Raw genomic sequence first — 23,957 nt, forward strand, 5'->3', positions numbered from 1 at the left:
CAGTCTCCAATTCACAGCTGAGGAAACTTTAGACTTGAGTTTGCTCAAGGTCCCATGGGTGATATATGTTGAAACCAGAATCTAAATCAGGTCAGTCTAACTCCAAAGCCTGCATTTAAGTCCACCATGTCATGATTTAGATTTCTTTGCGGCTCCTGTTTGAAATTCTGGTGTACCAAGTCCCTGTAGCTCCAGGTTTCTGAGCCTGTACTCTCCTTCTCTAAAGAGTGTAAACTTGTCTTAATTTGTTACCAAATGACTCAGTGTTTACTTTAGCTTGTTGTAATCATGTGGAATAATCAAAATCAAGTTCTAGCAAAAATCTAATGATATTATGTTATTTTCAAAGATTGGAGGCACCCTTAGCAGCTTTAAAATATCAGCCATTTGCTTGTAAGGCCTTCCTGGAGAGCTAACTGAATCACATTAAGACTACCCTTTGGGGTGGGGCTGAATGACTGCCTGCACTCAACCAAAAAAAAAAAAAAAGTGCAACTGGAACATATAAACATACGTTGATGCAACAACTAAAAATAACATGGTTTTTAGTTACCTGGTTATGTCCTTCAGAGAAGGCTATGATAACCATGGTTATTTTTTAATCACTGAAATCCTGTCTTCCAAATACCTATCTATAGAGAAGTTGTAAGAGAATTTATTTGAACCACTCAGGATAATGAATATTCTTACAGGCTAACAAGATTCTGCAGCCTGAATAAATTATTATTATATATTCTCAGCTGTGCAAAACAAATAAATAGTACTTTATGTTTGGGAATTAATTAGCATACTTTATGTCTGATCCTGAAGGACAGAGAGAAATACCAAAGGAAGGAGCTGGCGTTTGCTACTAAGCACTATCCGAAAAGTCTAGGCCTGGAGGAAGAGCAAGCGACCTTCAAAAACACTGTAAAGACTGAATGAAGGTGGGATCCCAGAATAAGTAAACAGAAGTTCTCACAGTGCTTGCTACGCAAAAGAATCAAATCAAATAACTGACTGACTCATACTGTTAAAAACAAAATGAGTAAGAAAACAAATCCTGAAAATCTGGAGGAATTTCACAAATATTTTGTAGGAGAACAAATTTCTACTATTCTCTGACGTATTAATCCAAATAGTCTCCAGGGTAGAAGAAAACATTTGGAACTTTTTTTATACATTGGGAGAAACAACATACCATGTTTTTTTTGTTTTCGTTTTTTAATCTGAGAAAGTCTAAGGTATTTCACTTTCAAATACCAAGGAGGGAATCAACTAAACAGCATTTTAAACTGAATAAACAAATATTTTATCAATAGCTTCAAATACTACTTAAGCACCTTCTTGTAAATATATTTTCTTAGTCATAATATACAGACTATGCTCTAATCCCAAAACGTTCCAAAGATAATGGATTTGATAAATAACACAAATGAATAAAGTTTCTTTAAAAATCTCATGGTAAAATGTTCACAAGACTTACCCTCCACCACCAAAAGCTAGTGAATCCATGTCTCCTTTGATAAAAAACATATTATCTCCTGTCCACTTAAAGACCTACGTAAATAAAAAGAAAGCTTTAAATATGTGGATGAAAATGGTGACTATACAGAGTTAGTTCTCCTAAACCCCAAATAATTAACAAAGCCTAGACTGACAGTAAGAAGAATAATAACAAGAACAGAAAATTGGGCAGAAGGGCCCGGTGCTTTGGGCTCCAGTGTTCATAGGACTAAATTTAAAAGCACATAATCTTCATTTCTAATTCCTCAAATCATATTATCTCTTTACACATACTTCTCTTTTCTATGTGTCCATCAAGAATCGGATGGTTATCGAAAAAAGCTGAAGTAGAAAAATCAGTTAAGAAAAACTGATTAAGATGCCATTAACTTCTTTTAAAATTTATTTTGAGAGAGACAGCAAGCAAGCATGGGCAGGGGAGTAGCAAAGAGAAAGAATCCAAAGCAGGCTCTGTGCTATCAGTGCAGAGCCTGACTTGAGGCTCAATCTCATGAATCTAACTGTGAGATCACAACCTAAGCCAAAATCAAGCGTTGGGACACTTAACCAACTGAGTCACCCTGGCGTCCTTAGATGCCATTAACTTTTATTTAAACATTAAAACAAATGTACATTAATTTGATAATACTATGATACAAGGCCAAGGTCTTTTTTTTTGGATACAGATTTGCCTACCATCACTCTTATATAAGCCCATTACATATGTTTATGATTTCTAGTTTCAATTTTATTTATTTATTTTGAGAGAGAGCATGAGGGAGGGGAAGAGAGAGGGGGAGACAGAGAATCCCAAGCAGGCTCCATGCTGTCAGTGTGGAGCCTGATGTGGGGCTCGATTCCATGAACCATGAGATTATGACCTAAGTCAAAATCAAGAGTCAGATGCTTAACAGACTGAGCCTCCCAGTTGCCTCTCTAGTTTCAATTTTTTTTAAGAGCAGTAAGAACATAAAAACACTTAAGAAATCTGAGGGGAAAATTTCCAGATGTCGATATTCTTAAATATTTTTTAATAAATAAACTTTCATGTGACTTTTACCTAAACTTAACACAACAGCAATTTCTAGTATGTCACCTTTATCAAGTTTTTCCTAACTATTTATTACAGTTTTGACTTTAACATTCACTTTTTCATAGTTCTGTAACATCTAATTAATTATATTATTATTATCAGGTAGAAACAGCATAAAAAGATTTGAGAACAAGCATAAGTGAACCTTAAAAAAATCTGTAACAACTATAAGCTTCCAGGTAGCTGTAGGCATCGGTTGGTATGACGGAATGGAAGCATGGGTTAATCATACCCTTTCTATTTTGTTCATTATTAAAAATGTTTCTAAAGACCACTTTTTTTTTTTTAATCAGCTGTGTTGGTTACCTTTTTCAAGATTATAATTTCATCTGTTAGGAAAGGTTTGACATGAACTTTATTTAATGACCTAAGATGCTACAATTGTATGCAATGTTTTAAGCACTCAACATATTCACTAAAATTCATGTATATCTTTACATTTTAGACCTTACTGGCATTGGAATGCATTCAATTTAAGTTACTCAAGCCATAATAATGAAAAAGAAGTCATGTAATCACTTTTGATTTAAAATCAAATTATATTTTAAGTTTTTAATACATACACCATGAAACTTAGTCATTTAGAAGTTTTTAAGAATTTCACAACGGCGATTCAGAATAGTAACAATGATGTATATACATAGTCCTTACTGAGACTATGATGTGTGTTGGGCACTATGCCAAGTGTTGTATGTATGACTCTCATTAAATTTTCAAACCATCCTGTTACATTTTATGATCCCCATTCTATCTATGGATAGGTGAACCTCAAATGGTCAAAAAGTGCTGTTACATTTATTTAGTAAAAGGCAGAGATGAGAGTCAAATGCAAGTGTGTACGACTCCAAGGTGCATGTTCTTTTTATACACTGAATATTGGAATAATTGTCCTTACCTCAAACTCTGGACAGAATGTAAAAACAAAGGTCTCTCCAGTACCATAAAAGCCATCACTCACTTTAAATGGCTCAGATGCTAATGCACCAAAGACCTAAGGATTAAAAAAAGGCATGTTCAATGACACGATTATTAAATTTGTTTCATTAAGCATGATTTCATTATTTATGTTTAAGTAAAATGCAAAAAAAAAAAAAAAACAACCCAGAAATGTAATATAGTTTTTATCTATTTCTACTTAAAAAGGGAAACATGATCAGCTGTTACAAAATTTGCATTATTGCCAAGTACAAAGCATATCAGCTTCTCAATAGGAAATTTTTCCTAGTTTTGAAATCTTAAAAAGATGCTTATAATAACAATTAAAAAATCTTAAAAAGTGATTATCATATTTCAGGAGAACTTACATGCACGATACATGTACAATAAGGATAACACAATTCAGTGGTATTACATATAGCACTTAGGAAGGCAAAAACCCTTCAGTACAGGTAAACATTCTGCTACTCACAAGGTATGCTACTTTTGTCTTCATCAGGCCATAAATTCCATGAAGGAAGGCCCTGGGTCTGAATTGCTTGGACCTGTAATGCTATGCTGCTCTTACACAGTACAAGACACATAGTAAAATAACCTAAAAAAAGAATGAGTGAATAGGAAACCTGGACAAGTAATTTCAGTGCTCTGGGTCTAAGTTTCCACATCATAAAATGGGAAGGTAGAGAGTTTTATGGATGATTTCTTTAAAAAAAAAATATTTATTTTGAGAGAGAGAGAGAGAGAGATAGGTAGTACACATGTGCAAGCAGGGGAGGGGCGGAGAGAGAAGGAGAGAGAATCCTAAGCAGGATCTGCTCTGTCAGCCCTGAGCCAGACGTGGGGCTTGATCTAACAAACCACAACATAGTGACCTAAGCCGAAATCAAGAGTCGGATGCTTAACCGACTGAGCCACCCAGGCACCCATTTATAGGTGATTTCTATAGTCACTGTCTCCCCTGATAATCTTTTACAGTCTTAATTTAAAAAAAATTTGTTTTTTTACATTTATTTATTTTTAAGAGACAGAGAGAGACAGAGCATAAGTGGGGGAGGGGCAGAGAAAGAAGAACACACAGAATCCGAAGCAGGCTCCAGGATCTGAGCTGACAGCACAGAGCCTGACGCGGGGTTTGAACTCACAAAGTGTGAGATCATGACCTGAGCCGAAGTCGGATGCTCAACCGACTGAGCCACCCAGGCGCCCCTACAGTCTTAATTTTTAAAACAGACTTTCTTATTGAAAGGTGTACATTATACAAATATAAACACACAGCTCAACATGGAATTGTCACAAAGCAAAGTCCCATTTAACTTCTTCATTTAGACCAAGAAACAGAACATAAGCACTTCACAAGGTGTGTTTGTGCCTCCTGTGCAGTACCACCCCCATTGCCCAAAGGAAGCTACTAGCCTGAATACCACAGATTTGTTTGGTCCATTTATGAACTTTCTTTAAATGGAATAATAAGAACATTACTCTTCAGTGTCTGATTCTTAACTCATTATGTTTGTGATACTCATCTATGCTACGGCAGGTAGTAACAGTTCATTTTCATGCTGCAATTACCTTTCATTGGGTGTATAACTTTGGGGAAGTTGATGAAATTCTTTTAGTCATAGTTAACTTTTCTTTAAAACTGTGATGATAAAAGTATCAATCTCCTAGGGCTCTGATGACTAAGTAAGACAATGCATATCAAGTGATTAATCAAGTGTGCATAAAAGCACAATTAAGGGGTCAGTAGTAGTGCCTTGTTTTTTAAATTAATATTGCTATTTCATCCTCTCATTGTTCTCCAATCCTAGTAATTGACCCCTTGCTATTTCAGGAACAAACCAGTATTTCTCTTGCTTATCTATGGTCTTGTTCTTGGTATCATCCTCACACAATTATCTTCAATTTTCAAAAGTTTACCTATGCTTCAAGAAGACTGTGTCAATTTTCACCCTTTCCACAAACTTCATTCTTATCTTGTCCAAATAGATATGAACAACCCTTACTCTACACACTCCTTTTGCTTTCTCTAGGTTCTTACTACACGTGGCATCATATTTTGCTTGTCCAAGGAGATACTGGTATACTTACATGTTCTTTTCTACCAGACTATAATCCCTTTAACTATTTGTGCTCATATCTATCCTCTGTAGCACTCAGCAATGCCTTGTATATTAGAAGTATTCAATAATTATCAGTTAAACTCAATAAAATGTACTAATAAAAGTTATTTTTATAAAAAATATTAAAAGTTACTATTATTATAATCTCTTAAAGGGTAAGGTGTCTACGTAGTGACTTTTTCATACCTGCCCATCACTGTCTTTAATCACCATCAGCACTGGGGTGTCTAAACCTGTCATTGTTCGATAAAGGGTCTTCAAGCTTGTGCCATGCTTCCCGGTGCCATAAACAAGAGTCCATGGATAGCCAATTGTTCTTGGTGGAAGATGCTTGGTAAGCTTTGAAAATTAAAACATTAACATTTAACTTGCTAACTAATTGTCAATGTTCAGAATACTAATGCCAGCTGCAATTTCATGGTACTTCATAAAAAGTAGGCTACAAAAATAAACAGTATATCCTCAAAGACTCAGAGATGTTTGAAGAATAACTATGTATTTCTCAGCATGAAATATTAACTGTCGCCAGGAACGGACAAGGATTAGAAGAGAGACAAGAAACAGGGATTACTTATTGTTTGTGCCCTCTGTATTAAAAAAAAAAGTTCTAAATGGACTATTAGCTTAATTATTAATAACCTCTCAAATAACAGGCTCTAGAGACAGACTATTGGAGATAGAAATCAAACTTCAACATTTTATAGCTGTGTGACTCTGGACAAGTTACTAAATCTCTTTATGCTTACATGTCTTCACGTATAAAATGTACACAGTAAGAGTATCCAACCTGTATAGGTGCTGCAAACAATTATAGGAGATAATCACAGAAAGCAATTAACTAGTGCACAATCTGAAATTAAATTTTGGCTATTACAGTGCCTCATCTAAATTGCTACTGTTTATTTTAATGTCTGCTCCTAATATCTTCTATTACACTAGCTGCTATATTTTGTTTACATTTTCTTCCTGGGAAAGGAAGACTAATAGCAATAACCCTGCTTCTTTAGTTTTGAAAACAACTGAAAAGAGGCTCCTTCACTCTATAGGTATATAACCAGAAATGCACATATGTGGGTACGTCATACCTTTTCAATTTGATCTGGCAGTAAGAGTTCACTGGGATCACTTAGGTTTGGTCGAAAAGATTCAGACTCCAGGTCTGCTTTCACTGGAGCAATCTGCTTTGAACTTATGTCTTCTCTTGTAGTAATCTAAAGAAGTAAACAGCAGCAGCATGTTAATATAAAATTACAACATGCATTAAAAAATTTCTGCCTTTTGAGAAAAATAAAACTTTGCACCTTAAAAATGGGGGCTAAAATTTTAATTTAGGATTTTAGAAGGCAAAGGATGCTCCATGTAATAACAATGGCATACCCAATGTAGAAAAGGATTTTTTTTAACTATAAGCAGATATTTTCTCATCTACCCTATGATGGATAGATAATGATTAACATCCATATTTCTGTGTAAAATGAAAAGTCACATGCACACTTTAATTTTGCTACTGAAGGGCAAAAGTGAATAAGCTAGCTTGCTATTAATCTATGCTACTTAAAATAAGTGGGATTTTTTTTTTCCATGGCAAACATAAAGTTTGTCAAAAGTAATTAAGGAAGCTTTCTGGGTGCCAAAATTTTAAAGAATAGTACAAGAAAAAATATAACTTTTTATCAGTATGTGTGAATGCATGGATTTATTCACTTCATTGACAAAGTTACCATTATTTTTAAAATTGTCTCATTTTCACTTTCTAAACACTGCTTTTTAAATCTAGTTTTACCGCACAATAAATTTACAAGATTTTTCATAACCGTATTTTAAAATTAGATGAATTTGATGCATTACAAAAGAATATATGCTTTTGCTTGACGGACAAGAGCTGATATTCTTAAAATGATAAAAATGTTGATTAACTCAAAGCAAACTCCTCTACAATTTATTCTGTTGACACTTTTTCATATTAATTTTAATATATAAAACACAGTAACATTAGAAAATAAAAGATATAAACCATAATTATTACTGATGAAAATTTTAAATTGAAAACAGAATTCTTTTGGAGCAGATAACTAAAATGCAGCAATGCACAGCGACTGTGATTCCATTAAGAATGAAATCTTGCTAAATTATTTTGTTCCTTTTAGATTTCTTACCAAACCTAAATAGCGTATATTTTCAACCAATACATGTCCTAGCACTGTATTGTTTTTTGATGAGAAGTTAAATTATATTAAATCTTTCACATCATCATGTTTTACCCTTATTTTAATGATGATGTGAAGTTTTAAAAAATCCAAAGCAGCATGAGAAGCATTAAAAGAAAAAAACTCAGTAGTTCTAGCACAGCCATGAAAGTATATTTCGTTAAGAAGAAAGCACACAATAATACACAAAACTGAAAAATGAGTTCAATTGTATCACTCTCTTGTTTATAAAAAAAAATCACAAAGATTAATTCATGGAACTTTAAAAAATTTATCTAGTTCTGATGCCAAGAGTATACTATTCCAAAGTATTTCTAATACCAACCAGCAGTTCTTCAAGAAAAACAATTTATCTCATTAAAATATTTGATGTGGGGTTGATACAACTGAAATAGACTTGAGGAAGAGAAAATATTTAAGCCTTGCTATTCATTAAAGGTTTTTAAATTTTCCAATAGTACCTCATCTTTCAGATTCTGTTTAATAAAGATTCAATCTCAAACCCAAAACATTCTTCCAATGTTAAAACTAAATGAACACTCCTCATTGCTCTAAGAAACACACAGTAGTAAGAACAGTTCTACAGTGACAGAAAATTCCTCTGAATGTTTTTAAAGTGAAAAGATGACAGAAAAGATAATCCTAAAGCTCTTCAAGACAAAACTATACTCTTTAATACAAAAAGGAATTTTCTGATGGGTTATTTTAGTGCTGCAGTCAAAACAAATCCTTTAAAAATGGGATTTGCCCTGACGAAAGACACTAAAAACAGGGAGTGTTCAATCTCCGGAGGGGTTTAAACTACTGAATGGGGCACCTGGAGACGTCTGCAGAGTGTGCGCAGTTCTTCAGTATTTAGAGCATCGATCCTGCGGTGATACTCAGCCACTGACACTACCTGAATATGGAGACAGGAAGACAATAATTCCACTGACAGTTGAGAAAAATAGCCAAAACAAAACAAACAAAAAAAAAAATGAAGAAATTTAAATGGAGAAAGAGAATTGTAATCAGGGTTTCTTTCCCCACTCCATGCTGAAAATCCAGAAGATTTCTGTATCAAACTACAGCGAAGTACACGAGTGGGTTTAAAACCACTACGTCCAACTGGTTCACAATATAAGATTTACGAACTGCTTCATATAGACAGAATTTGAGTAAAAAGAATTATAGTTGCTTATAAAGGAAACACTACAGAAAACAACATGCTTTGCTAACATCGAAGATAACATAAATCATAATGGTGGGTATCTTACAAAGAAAATAGTAACTTCAACTTTCCCCTCCAAATCAGTTTAGCTCAAACATGTATCCTAATGGTATGCTGGAAGAATTTCTTCTAGGCAAAGTAAGAAACATACTTATCCTATATGATCTGTATCAGAAAAAAGGGGGAGTGAGAATAAGATATGAAGCACATTTAAAAACCTAAGGCAGTAAGAAAAATAAGATCCAGAAAGTAAAAATTAGATTTTCAAAAGTGTACCTAATCAACAGTATCTTCTCAGTCATGTCTACTTCTGTCCTTCACATGATTGTTTTCAGTTTTTGTCTTTCCTCTATATTATTTCTTTATGGTTGGTACTGCAGAAGCTATTTGTGACTAAAGCTTAATGACATCCCTACATTCTAAATTTCTAAGAAAATCTCTTTATCTTCTATAATTGCCTAGACCAGTCTCTTGAATAATGAATTAGAAAGCCATATATGACAGATGAACATTATTACAAAAAGTTCACAAAAATGACAAGTTCTCTCCGGTTAACACAACAGATACAGCTTTCTCAGACCATTACATAATTCCCAAAACAGAAACCATAATATAGTGAACTCTGGTGGTGTCATACATATGGGCTAACTCTCCTGAGCTACGACAGATTCCTCTTGTGATCAATGCCGTTTAGCCACTGGCCCATAAAGAGTTTAGACGTCTAACCTAGGTCTTAAAAAGCTCTTATGCTAGCCAACCAAAATAAATTAGCCACCAGTACACATCAAGGTAACTCTGAAGAGTTATGTAAACCTGTGGAAAGCCATGAAAGAGATGAAAATAGTAAAAAGGAAAAGAAGCTGGACTTCTGTTTTGGCACTGTATTGACTTTTATAAAGCAACAATGTGTGCCATAAGAAACCCCAAATGGTTATGATCTCCAGCCCTGGAGGATCAGATGGATCTGGGTTCCGGCCCTTCTTTATCTATTTTTCCATAAAACATGGAAATAAAAAGACCACATACAAAATAAGTCTTTTTTATGAAATAAAAAGATAAAATAAAATGCATATATAAAGGACTGAGTAGATAGAGAACAAACTATTGGTTGATGGAGGGAGGTGGGTGAAAGTTGGGTTACATGGGTACTAAGGACGGCACTTGTCACAATGAGCACTGGGTGTTGTATGTAAGAGATGAATCACTGAATTCTTCTCCTGAAACCAACACTGCACTATATGTTAACTAAAATTTAAATTAAAATAAGAAGGAAAAAATTAAAATGAAAAATGAAAAAAAAAAATAAATGCAGTATGGGATCCTGGAATAGAAAGGGGATATTAAGTGAACATCTGGTGAAATTTGAATAAAGCTTATGGTTTAGTTAAAAAAAAAAAAAATGGACAGAACTTTTAAAAGGCTTAAATTAATGGAGGGATATACTATGTTTGTGTCTAGAATACTCAATATTGTAAATATGTGATTTTCCCTACGAGTTGGTGTATTGATGTAATGCAACCTCAAGGAAATTTAAGAACATTAAAAAACATAGCAAAGGATTGAGTACAGTGCCCAGCACATAGTAAATGATAGCTATTATTATTAATATTACTTTTACTTAATCATTTTTCACCAAGCACCCTAAGGACTAAAGAATGTCTGAAGAGTCTCTTTATGTATGTATGTTTGTATTTACTTACTTACTTGAAGTTTATTCTGAGAGAGGAAACAAGCAGGGAAGGGGCTGAGAGGGAGAGAGAGAATCCCAAGCAGGCTCCATACTGTCAGCAGAGAGCCTGACTCTGGGCTGGATCTCAAAAAATGTGAGATCATGACATGAGTCAGACCCAGGAGTCTGATGCTTAACCAACTGAACCATCCAGGTGCTCTTCCTTACTTATTTTTGGTTTTTATTTTTGATAGTAAATTATTTCAGTTTTGGGAGCTCAACTATCTTATATACTGACTACTCTGAACTTAATTTTAAATTTCAGTATTAGATATATTAAAGACCTTTCAGGGCGCCTGTGTGGCTCAGTTGGTTGTGTCCAACTTTGGCTCAGGTAATGATCTCATGGTTTGTGGGTTTGAGCCCTGCATCGGACTTTGTGTTGACAGCTCAGAGCCTGGAGCCTGCTTCAAATTCTGTCTCCCTCTCTCTCTCTGCCCCAATCCCCACTCATGCTCTCCCTCCTGCTCTGTTTCACTCTCAAAAATAAACAAACATTAAAAATATTAAAAAAAAAAAAAAAAGACCTTTCAATTAAGAACAAAAAAATTTTCAGTAAAGATGAAAACAAACTAGGTTCTAAAAAAAAAAAAATCACTGCCTTGCTTTTATGTGGCCAGTAAAAAGGCATCTCTACAAAATATTCAATGGCGAATTATATTCTTCTTTTTCCCCCCACAGCATTCAATCTAATCAAGTCTCCGCGCCAGGAGTTTTCAAGTTATAGGACATACCTACTCCTCTGCATTCTTTCTACTCTTCTAGTTAACACTAATTTTACACTTATTTCTTAAAGCACCTTCCTTTACCATGTCAAATACATTTCTTCAATGGAAGGAAAATTAAATTATGCTCACAAAAGGAATCACTTATAGTCTAACTGTATCAATGTCACTGAGTTAGGGTTATCAGTGAGGGAAGCATGACTGCCATTCTAAGTATAAGCTTGTAACATGTGGTAAAGTTATAGTTTCTTTAATGTCACAAATCTACCTTTTCTGGTTCACACTTCTTTTGCAAAAAGTATTCTGGGACTTATAAACTAATCACTTCCTTAATTCTAAATATTTCCTCATGCCGTGATGAATGAAGATACATAAAACTGTCAAAAGAGTCTGTGAATTAATAAAGAAAAAAGGTCTGAAATCAAGTAAGCACAGAAACATACATCATCTCAAAATACATGAATGTAGAGATACAGATTCCTAGTATATATGATGGAACTGCAATTAGTCTTAAATTAATTTTTATCCCCTTGGTAAACCATACTCCACGTACAGAATTTATTTACCCAAAAGATTAAACCTAAGTAGAAAATGGACACATTCCTACAAAATGTCCTACATACACCCAATTATTAAGGGTGCAGAGTTGAAGAAACCAAGATCTCAATGAAAAGTGTATTCACTGTCTCACTAGAAAGTCATTTCTTGAGGAGTACAGTGGTTTGCACATACTGCTAAAACCCCCTCTATGGAAACTCAGTAGTCTGACCTGCTCTCTGCACAAGTGCTACTCTCCAGTCTTTTCAGTCTGACAAAGGACTCTCACATAGAGAAAGTGTTTCTCTAAGCATTTATTTTCACAGAATACAAATACAAAGACAGGATTAAGTCTGTCCATCTCTATTACAGAGGAACTAACAACAACCAGTACAGAACAAACGCTACAGCTAGAGAAAAGGTACAGCTGCTGTCAGTGCCACAAGTTCCTCTCCTAGACAAAAAGATCAATATTATGGTCTAACAGTCCTCCTTCCAGGATGTTCCAGTACTTCCCCATGAGATTACCCCACAAACAAACCAAAACCTCCCTTCCTCTAACTGCCCGGCAAGCTAACAAAACCTGGTAGATAACTGAATGTGCTGTTTTTATTCCCTACTTTCATTCTTTGGTGAAGGGAGATAGAGTAGAAAGAAAAATATTACCTAATCAATGCCATTTAGACTTACTTTGGTACCCAAAAATATGTTTGACAAGGAGGAACTGTAAGTTTAGGTTACAGTAGCTAACAAAAAGGGCATACAACAGCGTTCTTGATATCATATAACCTTCTGTTCTACACATATACAACAAAGTCTTTATTACAAAGTAAGACCTAGATTATGTTAAAACTTTGCTCTTTTGCCTTAAACCACTACTCTCAAAGTAACATTTTATGGGACTATAATAAATAAGGTATAAAAGATGCAAATAGAGAATCATAAATTAGAAAGCCAAAAAATAGAAGAGGAAAAAAAGATGTAATACACAATGAATTGAAAATAGAACATATTATCAAAGTTTTGATTTGAATAAATCATCTATATTTAAAGTTACTTCCTCTTACATATATTTGCAAGTGACTCCTACTAGATTTTTTGGAAGAAGGCAGATATATTCACTGTTCTTTTAATCAAAAAAGAAACCTGTTAACTACTCAAAACCATTCAATTACACTGTGTGTATGCTGTTTTAGCGTTTTGGCACAATAAATATAAGAAGTGAATGTCATATAAAAGGGAATAATCTTATTTTCTACATGGTATATCAGGGGAAAAGAATACTCATCACATAATCTTGAAATATATAAATCCATCATTGGCAGTTGGGAGACTTCAAAACTCCTCTAATCAGTAATTTACAAATCCAGCTGGCAGAAAATCAGTAAGAACATAGTTGAACTGAAAAAAACCCTCAATTAACTGGATCTAACTGACATATACAGACATATACAGACTACTCATCCAACAACAACAAAACAAAACACCTTCTTCTCAAACTCACATGGAACATTCATTAAGATAGACCACATTCTGGTCCATAAAACATATGTTAACAAACAGAAATCATAAAAAGTATGCTCTCAGACCACCAAAGAATTAAACTAGACATGTGTAACAGAGAAAGAGTGGGAAAATCCACAAATACTTTTAAACCACACATTAATGCATAGTCACAAAAGTCCTGGGAGAAATTTGAGATGTTTGAAGTAGATAGAAAAAAAAATTCCAAAAAGTATCAACAGTTTGGGATGTAATAAAGGCAGGAATTTAGAGGAAATTTTATAGCATAGAATGTATATGTAAGGAAAGGACAGATCTAAAATCAACAATCAGCTTCTATCTTAGGAAACTAGAAAAAGAGCAAATTAAATCTGAAGTAGAAGAAATAAATAGTGAAAAATTAGAGCAGAAATCAATGAAATTAAAAACAGAAAATCAAGAGAGAAAAATCAAGGAATCAAAAAGGCAATTCTTTGAAAAGATCAATAAAAATCGATAAACCTCTAGCTAACTAAAATAAGTGAGAGAAAAAATATATCAGAAATGTAGAGGGGCCATCACTATTGATCCCATGGACATTAATTAGAAGGATAATAAAGGAATATTATAAATGGACTCAATACCCACAAATTTGATAACCTAGATGAAATGGACCAATTCCTTGAAAGATACCAACCACCAAAACTTACAAAAGAAAAAACAGATCAATGAAGCAGGCCTATATTTATTTCTTCAAGAAACTGAATTAATATTATTAACCCTCCAAAACAGAAAGTATGAGGCCCAGTCCTAGCCAACTAAAATGAATTAGTTACCAGGAAACATCAAGATAACTCTATGAAAAGCTATGTAAACTTGTTGAAAGCTAGGAAAGACATAAGAATTTTAAAAAGGATAAACTGGACAGAGTTCCATTTGTGCCATTATTATTATATTGATTTTTGCAAAGCAACAATACATACACTATGGTAGCTGACTCTGTACTTAAGAAGAAACTCAAAGTAGTTATGATCTCTAGCTCCAGAGCATTTGGAGTGAATCCACATGGATTCACTGATAAATTCCATCAAATATTTAAGGAAGAGATTACACTAATTATCTACAATTTCTTCCAGAAAATAGAGGCGGATTAAATATTTCCCAACTCATGACCTAAACATCTTAACAGACACCTCACTAAAGAAGATATACTGATGGCAAATAAGAATATGAAAAGATGCTCAATAGCATGTGTCCTAAGGGGAATATAAATTAAAATAATGGGATATCACAACATACCTATTGAGAATGGCTAAAATTCAAACCACTGACATCAGATGCTGGTGAGTATGTGGAGCAACAGGAATTGTCATTCACTGTTGGTACAGTGAAAAAAGGTACTGTCACTTTGGAAAACAGTCTGGTACACTGTTACAAAACAAAACATACACTTATCATACAATCCAGCAATCATGCTTCAGGGTATTTGTCCAAATGAGTTGAAAACTTAGGTTCACACAAAATCTGCAAATAAAACAGCTTTTTATCACTAGTGTCAAAACCTGGAAGTAACTAAGATGTCTTTCAATAGGTAAAAGGATGAAAACAAACTGGTACATCTAGATAATGGGATATTAAGTCAGCACTAAAAATAAATGAGCTATCAAGCCATGAGAAGGCAGTGAGGAACCTTACATTATCTTACTTACTGAAAAGCCATTCTGAACGCTATATACTGTGTGATGGCAACTATATGATACTCTAGAAAAGGCAAAACAACAGAAACAGGAAAAAGATCAGTGGTTACTAAGTATTCTGGTAAAGAAGGAAAAAGAGAGGCAGTTTAGGGAACTTTCAGGGCAGTAAAACTATACTGTATCATCCTATAATGGCATATGTCATTCCACAGAATGTACAACACAAAGAATAGACCTTAAGGTAGAACTGTGGACTTTGGGTGATAACAACGTACATTAGTTCACAGACTAACAAATATGCCATACCAGATGTGAATACAAGATGTGAATAATAAGAGAACTGTGTGTGTGCTGGGGGACGGAGGGGCATATGGGAACTGTCTTTCCATTCAATTATTCTGTAAACCTAAAATTGTTCCAAAAATAAAATCTATGAATTAAAAAAAAAGCAAGAGAAGGATAAGCACGAAATTCAGAGAAATGGTTACCAATCTGGGGGAGACATGAGATGAGATGAAAAAAAGACACATAGGCTGATATAACTGCATTGGTAATGCTCTGGTTCTTAAGTTGGATAGTGGGGTCACAGATACTCATTATTATGCCTCATAACTTGCATATGCAATAAATATGCTTTTCAACTACTAAGTCAAATAAACAAAAATATTCTACACTGAATATACACACATATATCTTTTAATTAGGTTGCTGACTAGAACTAGGCCGATTAATAAATTTCTTGTGAAAACGTACTACAGGTGAGCAACAAAGTATAGCACAGAAAGAACACTGGATTTGGATTGAAACCTCTGCTTTAATTTCGGTTCTGCTTTTTACTAGATTTGTAACCTTGAGCAACTGCATTTAATTGCTCCATTTCTAGTCTTTTAAACAGAAATAATAGTTTAACCACTTCAGGAGGAATAAATGATAGTATATGTAAGGCATATATAAAATAGAGACACTAAATGTACAAAATAAACATTAATTCCCATTCCCTGATTATGTTGTGAAGATTTTGAGAGACAATACAGCTAAGAATTTAAGGGCACAGGTCAGAGCCAGAATGCCTTGACTCAAACCATAGCTCTAATCCTTACTGGTTGTAGTATGACTGCTATATGCCTCTATTTCTTAAATGGAGATGAGAGTAGCAATATTCACAATGAAGATGAAATAAAATAAATGATGTTAAGTGTTTAGAATAATACAGTGTTATTAGAAGTACAGAGTATGATAACTATTTTTCTCATAAACATGATTATTATCTTGAGTTAAGGTCACTGGAAGATTTTTACGTTTAAAGTAGCTCTTTTTAAAATTCTAGGTATGAACTAATTCTTGCAGAGATGTAAATAATTATAGGATTTTTCTCCTGTGTTTTCATACATGAAAGCATAAGTACAAAAACAATCTGTCTTGTCATATATAAGGTCTTAAACAGAAAAAAAAAATGATTAAATTAATGAAGTATTGATAGAGATAAAACAATGTTGCTATATTTAATGATTTGTGACTTCAATCTGATTAAGCCTAAATTCTTATTAAAAATAGGCTTATAACATTCAGGCAAATAATAATTTATTGACAGACACAAAAAGGCAGGATATAGCATATGGTTACATCAAATATATAGCTTCAAATAAATGGTTAGAAATCAAAGCATAGGTTGTTTGTCAAAATAAACTCTAAAACAGCCTTAAAAAAAATAAAGACAGTAAGCATGCTTGATCAATATGGTTCTCACTGAAACTAAATGGTAAAGGTTTTTCATTCCATGTATCTTAGAACACATTTACCTATTAGTTATTAGTTATGTTTCTGAGCCTGAAATTAACTCATTTATAAAATGAAAATAACCTACATCTGGTTAACATGCAGAGTTACTGTAAGGTGAAATATGATACTACATAAATGAGCATTTAGAAAATCGTTCTGGTTTACATTCAAATACATCCTGGTGAGATAAGGAATGCGACAGAGTCAAGCTGTTTCTGTGTTCTATGACAGTTTAGTTCAGTGACCACTTCATACCTGTTTCCTCATCTTTAAAATGGGGAGTAATGCTGATTCTGCAAGGTTATTGTGAAGGTTAAATGAAATAATACATAAACTAGATGCAAGGACAGAACTGAAGACCAGTGAGAAGCATGCTCTCATATCTGGCAAAACCACACATTAACTTCCTATAAGGTTAAAAACAGGAAATGGTGAGTGTGCTAATAATAATAAGTATGTGATGCACATTACAATGTCCTGTAAAATTCAAAACATCCACAATTTTGCTTGTATTTATAACAGATTAAACTGTATTAAAGTCTTAGCAAACTAATGATAAACACTTATTTGACCAATCAAAAAATACATGAAGGCTCCACTATTCTTGGTTTAAAGAAAGAAAAAAAAAAAAAAAAAGCTGTGTTACCTATTCTGATAAATCTGATCACAATTTTAACAAATTTAATCATTTCAAATGGCTACATCCCTCTGTGCTGATGTACTTTAAAAACAAAAATTTGAAATTAATCAACTTAAAAATAAAAAGACATAACAAAGTACTCTCAAACCCAGTAAAAGGTAACACCAGTGAAATAAGTTTGGTATTTTCACGAGCTTAACATTTATGGGTGACAGGTTGCTTTGGAGACATCTTCCAAAGTTATTCTTGGCTGTAAGTATTTATTTAGCTTTATTTAAATTACCCACAATTAAAGTAAAAATAAAATTAATATTCATAAGGCAACTTATAATCCTAAATTACCATAGAAAGAACTGGCAACATAAGTTTCTAACAAATAATGCACATGTATTTTTACTGAAAACAACAGGAATCTCTAGTAAGGTTGAGATTTTCTCCGTACTAGAGTATCTTTTAAAGTTTCATTATTAGTTTAGCACTACTGGAAACTTTTTGGATAGCTTAAAAAAGTCTTTTCTCAAAATTATTAAAATAATAGTCTTTATACACAATATTATAAATATATGTAGTCTTCGATCCAGTCAATAAAAATTAAAGTTAATTCACTCTGGTTTTCTACTCAATTTATTTTTAAGAAAAAATTCTGAATATTTTCCTACAAAGGTCAGCTTAAATTAAAAAATTAAGGCAGCAAATAAAGATTTGATAACTTCCTGTTGATGTAAAATAGGAAACCAAAAGACTTACAAAACAAAATTACAGTTTTTATTCATTTCCTTTTTTGAAGACATTTAGGATTAGCAGAAATAAAGGCAGTTTTCTGTAATCATACAACTTTGTATTCTATAAATATTCTTTGTATTCTATAAATATTCTTAAACTTTTAGAAATAGTATAATTTTTCAGCATGTCACCATAATAAGACTAGTAAATATAGAAATTGAAATCATTGACTAAGATTTACCAGGGTATATTTATGATTAAGTGGTTGATGTCTTCTCCCTTTTTTCCCATACCAGAGACGAGACATTTCCTTTCCAGAGCAAATTAAGTTACATCAAATCTCATAAGGAGTGTTTTAAAAAGCATTCTTCCTCTGTTAAAGATAAATTTTCAGCACAAGAGCCCTACTACAGTGACAAAAACAGTTTGCCAGAGACAAAGATTTGATTGACAAGACAGAGAGCTAATCACTAAGTAGTATCCATTGCAAAGATAGTTCTGAGTGGAGACTGTAAAGCCAGGGAGGGAAGAGAAGGTTTCCCATGTTTAAGTTTGGTTGCACTGTACCCAAATGTGGAAGAAAAAAAAAGAAAAGGCTCAAAAGTTTAAAGACACAGAGCATGTATTTGCAAACACGAGTACACTAAGAAATACACTAAAAATATGTCATAAAAAAGTACTAAGTGCAGTTTCCAGAGCCCCTCCTAAAGTGCACAAATGATTTTAACTAACACTTTGTTTTGCTCATACAGTCACACAATTCTATTCTTTATTTACATCTAAACAATCCAATAAAATGTCATCTTTTATGTGAGCGTTTTTTTAAGCAATGAGACATCCCTCTGAGAACCATCCAACCCTATAGGCATTTCATAGAATGCCTATATAAAAATGAAGCAAATCCACAAATAAATCCTATACAAACATTAAAGTGACCAGAAAATTCCTCTACCATTATGCAGTCAAATTTTAAACTGCATTTTCTAATACCTAACTTCTTGAAAAGGTACTTATATTTACTATACCTACATATCAGTGGTACACTCAATCTAACCAAAGACGTGAACTTTTAAGATTAAATATTATGGTTATAAACTAAAACTACCTAGAGCTCAATTTTAACTAGAATATCAATGCCATAATAGTACACCTGAATATTTCTTCCATTTTAAACCAGGTCCTCTTCCCTTACATCGTGTGTTCACATAAAACTGTGTACACACAATGCCACCCTTCACACATATACCACCTTTCTATAGTACACACAAACACTGAACCACACCTATAGCTCAACATCTTCTTCCTCCACATTCCATGATGTGTGTGCACAGAACAAAGCACACCCCACACTAAATATCCTCCTTCCCTCTCACACCAGCTATTCCCATCTCCCCAACCAGCCCAACTACACTTACCCTAACATCACTCTCCCACAGTCCCCTAGAAGTACTGTAACTATCTCCACACTCACCATACTACACACAGTCTCATTACACATACAGTGCACCATGGTCCTGCCTCCCCTCATATGGCACACCCCCCCATACACACCAACAACATGATCTGGCAGTACTGGGCTGCCATTTTGAAAACCTATCATCATTTACAGACAAATTTTCTGAAATTAAAAACACTATATATGTACCGAAATGTAGTTTAAATACAGAATACACACCCCAAGCATAGGATAGCTTATTTTGCTGGTTATCTTGTCAACATCCACCAGTACAGCTTCTTCCTAATACAGTTTTGATTTTGCTCAAGTATCTTTTTAGCCATGTCTCTGAGAAGGTTTGCTCCATATCTGGACAGGATGGATCCTTATAGATCTAAACCAGTGGCTCTCAAATTTTAGCTTGCCTCACAATCATTGATATGAAACATTTGTTAAAATACAGAATGCCAGGTTCCAAAACTAGTTTCTGATTAAGCAAACTAGAGTGGGCTCTGAGAATGGGCTGCTAATGGTCTGGGGACCATACCTTAATAAGAAAAACTAAACCACAATGAAATGTCACCTCACACCTGTTAGAATGGCTATTATCAAGAAGAAATAACAAGTGTTGGTGAGGATGTAGAGAAAAGGGAATCCCTGTGTAATACTGGTAGAAATGTAAACTTGTACAACCATTATGAAAAACAGTATGGAGATTCCTCAAAAAATTAAAAAAGTATCATAGATTCAGAAATCTTACTCCTGAGTATTTTTCCAAAGAAAACAAAAACATAAATTCAAAAATATATATTCACCTCTGTGTTCACTGCATCATTATTTACAATAGCCAAGATATGGAAACAACCTAAGTGTCTAATAATGGATGAATGGATAAAGGTGATGTGGTATATATAATATACAATGGAATACTATTCGGCTGTAAAAAAAAGAATGAATCTTCCCATATACAACAACATGGATAGACCTTGAGAGCATTATGCTAAGTGAATTAAGTCAGACAGAGAAAGACAGATACTGTAGGATCTCATTTATATGTGGAATTTAAAACAACAATAAAAACCAAGTTTACATATTAACAGACAGGTGGTTGCCAGAGGCAAGGAGTTGGATGGAGGCAGGCAAAATGGGTGAAGGGGGTCAAAAGGTGTAAGCTTTCAGTTCTAAAATAAACAAATCATGAGGATGTAACATACATGGTGACTAGTTAGTAATATTGTATTGCATATTTGAAAGTTGCTAAGAAACTATGTCTTGAAGTCCCCATCACAAGAAAAAAAATTTTAACACAATAAGGTGACAAATGCTAATGTTACACTTGTGATCATTTTGCATTACATACAAATGTCAAATCATTATGTTGTATACCTGAAACTAATATACTATATGTCAATTATATGTCAATAAAAAAACTGATTTAAGCTATTTGAGTGTTTTTCAGTGTCTTGAAACCAAATATTTCCTAATAAAAACATATCTAGCAGACATAAATGGAGCTCAGTAAATCTCTTTCTTGTCCTTTTTTTCAGTGTTTAGAAAACATACGAGGTCACTTAAATACTTCTAGATATCCCAGAGATTGAAGGAGATTTTACTTTACCATTAGTGTAAAATGACAGACTACAAAATGAAGTGCTTTTAAGAATATGACAAGTTTAAACGTTGAACATAATTCATAATTCAACCTGTTATAATTCAGATATTCAACTTAATAATCTTTTTCCTTGGGGCACCTGGGTGGCTCAGTTGGTTAAGCGTCTGACTTCGGCACAGGTCATGATCTCACTGGTGATGAGTTCGAGCTCAGCATTGGGCTCTGTGCTGACAGCTCACAGCCTGGAGCCTGCCTTGGATTCTGTGTTTCCTTCTCATTCTGCCCCTCCCCCACTCATGCTCTGTCTTTCTCAAAAATGAAATAAACATTAAAAAAAATTTAAATAATAATCTTTTTTTCCTCTACTTTCTTTATTGGTGTTGAAATTATATCTTATGTTCCTCTGAGTTGGGAGTGGTATACCAGAAACAATTATATGAAATATACTGTACTCAATATTTAAGGTAATATAAGTAATTTTAATATTCAAAATCATAAATTAGTCTGTCATTTATCCATCCTGTCTCAACACCCATATTAAATAAAATTTTGCATTTTTAATGGAAATTTTATAACCCATAACTTTTGGTTAGTTACTAAGGGAGAATATTAACAAAAAGCAAAACAGCTCAAACTTTGCTGAGGTAGATAACATCCTAAGCTAACATTTTTGTTAGTCAAAACAGACAATATTAGACATGATTGATGAGTGTCAAATGCTACTGTGAGAAAATTTATATAGTCTAGTACTGGAGATCTGCTCTATAGCATAGTGCTTACAATAATACTGTATTGTATACTTGAAAATCTAAGAGCGTAGATTTTATGTTGTGTTCTCATTACAAAATAATAATAATAATAATAATAATAATAAAGAGGGTAGGAAAAAACTCTTAGAGATGATGGATATATTTATGGTACAGACTGTGGTGCTGGTTTTTATGGATACTTATGGATGTATAAGTCTCCAAACTTATCAACCTGTACATATTAAATATGCACAGCTTTTTGTAGGTCAATCCTACCTCAATGAAATGGTTTAAAAAAAAACTTCATGTAGTAATATTACTGAAGAAAATTTATATTAACTCATAAATTCTGTTTTAATCTAGAAAATAATACTTTAAGAACTTAATTGTCTGCAATAGATATCACATTGACAGTCCCCCAAATTCTAATTGCTTTTAATGCTTTTGATTTCTACCTTTTTGTCAGACATTTTAAATTACTTTTGGAGTTATGGTTTGTAATATTATGTGATTTGATCAACATAAAAAGTATATTTTTCTTTAATTGCCTTTATCTAAGACAAGCGACCTCTCTATTTAATGACTTAGACACAGAGAGTACTTTCACTTTGAATAAAATCAGTTCTGTATGGATTTTGCTGGCTAGGCAGAGGAGTGGTTAAGAAAGTTTGTTTCATTTTATATACTGCCTCAATTTTAATTTTGGCATTACGTGTGCTTCAATTAAAAAAAATATCTTTCTGTTTAGGGCACCTGGGTGGCTCAGTATGTAGGTTAAGCGTTCAACTCTTGATTTCAGCTCAGGTCATGATCTCATGGCTTGTGGAATGGAGTCCTGCACTGGACTCTTTGCTGGCAGCATGGAGACTGCTTGGATCCTCTCTCTCCCTCTTACTCTGTTCCTCCCTGCTTATGCTTTCTCTCTCTCTCTCATCAAAGATACATATTTAAAAAAATCCTTTAAAAAATCCTTCTGCTTAATAAAGTATTGGAATACTCATTATCTGACAACTTAAGAGAGAAAATATTAACCAAACAATTTAAGTCATCTCAGAAACCAAAAACTGAATGAAATATATTTTTATCAATACTTTGGCAAGGGTGAGAAATGAGGACTAAACCAAAGCATATTGTTCTAATACTAATCATTACTTAAAAAAATTTTTTTTCTGAATACTTTTTATTTTTTAAATTTACATCCAAATTAGTTAGCATATAGTGCAACAATGATTTCAGGAGTAGATTCCTTAATGCCCCTTACCCATTTAGCCCATCCGCCCTCCCACAACCCCTCCAGTAACCCTCAGTTTGTTCTCCATATTTAAGAGTCTCTATGTTTTTTCCTCCCCCGTTTTTATATTATTTTTGTTTCCCTTCCCTTATGTTCATCTGTTTTGTCTCTTGAAGTCCTCATATGAGTGAAGTCATATATTTGTCTTTCTCTGACTAATTTCGCTTAGCATAATACCTTCCAGTTCCATCCACATAGTTGCAAATGGCAAGATTTCATTCTTTTTGATTGCCAAGTAATACTCCATTGTGTGTGTGTGTGTGTGTGTGTGTGTGTGTGTGTGTGTGTATACCCCACATCTTCTTTATCTATTCATCCACTGATGGACATTGGGCTCTTTCCATACTTTGGCTATTGTTGACAGTGCTGCTATAAACACTGGGGTGCATGCGTCCCTTCAAAACAGCACACCTGTATCCCTTGGATAAATACCTAGTAGTGCCAACTGCTGGGTTGTAGGGTAGTTCGATTTTTAATTTTTTGAGAAGCCTCCATACTGTTTTCCAG

The 23,957-nt window shown here is 33.6% G+C and overlaps 1 protein-coding gene across 9 annotated transcripts in view; it reads right to left on the bottom strand.

The window, feature by feature from the left end:
* The window catches only part of OXR1 (oxidation resistance 1), a 225,880-nt gene that overhangs the window by 2,210 nt on the left and 199,713 nt on the right, over positions 1 to 23,957 (bottom strand). For 5 of the 9 annotated variants that reach the window (XM_049633509.1, XM_049633512.1, XM_049633508.1 and 2 more), the window contains 5 exons: positions 8,659 to 8,739; positions 6,720 to 6,845; positions 5,821 to 5,973; positions 3,474 to 3,569; positions 1,466 to 1,539 (listed from right to left, as the gene is read on the bottom strand). In XM_049633509.1, the coding sequence (XP_049489466.1) occupies positions 1,466 to 1,539; positions 3,474 to 3,569; positions 5,821 to 5,973; positions 6,720 to 6,845; positions 8,659 to 8,739 (530 nt within the window). Of the gene's footprint in view, positions 1 to 1,465; positions 1,540 to 3,473; positions 3,570 to 5,820; positions 5,974 to 6,719; positions 6,846 to 8,658; positions 8,740 to 18,604; positions 20,565 to 23,957 lie in introns of those variants that run through there. The other 4 variants (XM_049633515.1, XM_049633510.1, XM_049633516.1 and 1 more) reach the window with 3 other exon arrangements.

The sequence above is a fragment of the Panthera uncia genome, chromosome F2 (assembly GCF_023721935.1).
Source record: "Panthera uncia isolate 11264 chromosome F2, Puncia_PCG_1.0, whole genome shotgun sequence".
Classification (NCBI taxonomy): Eukaryota; Metazoa; Chordata; class Mammalia; order Carnivora; family Felidae; genus Panthera; species Panthera uncia.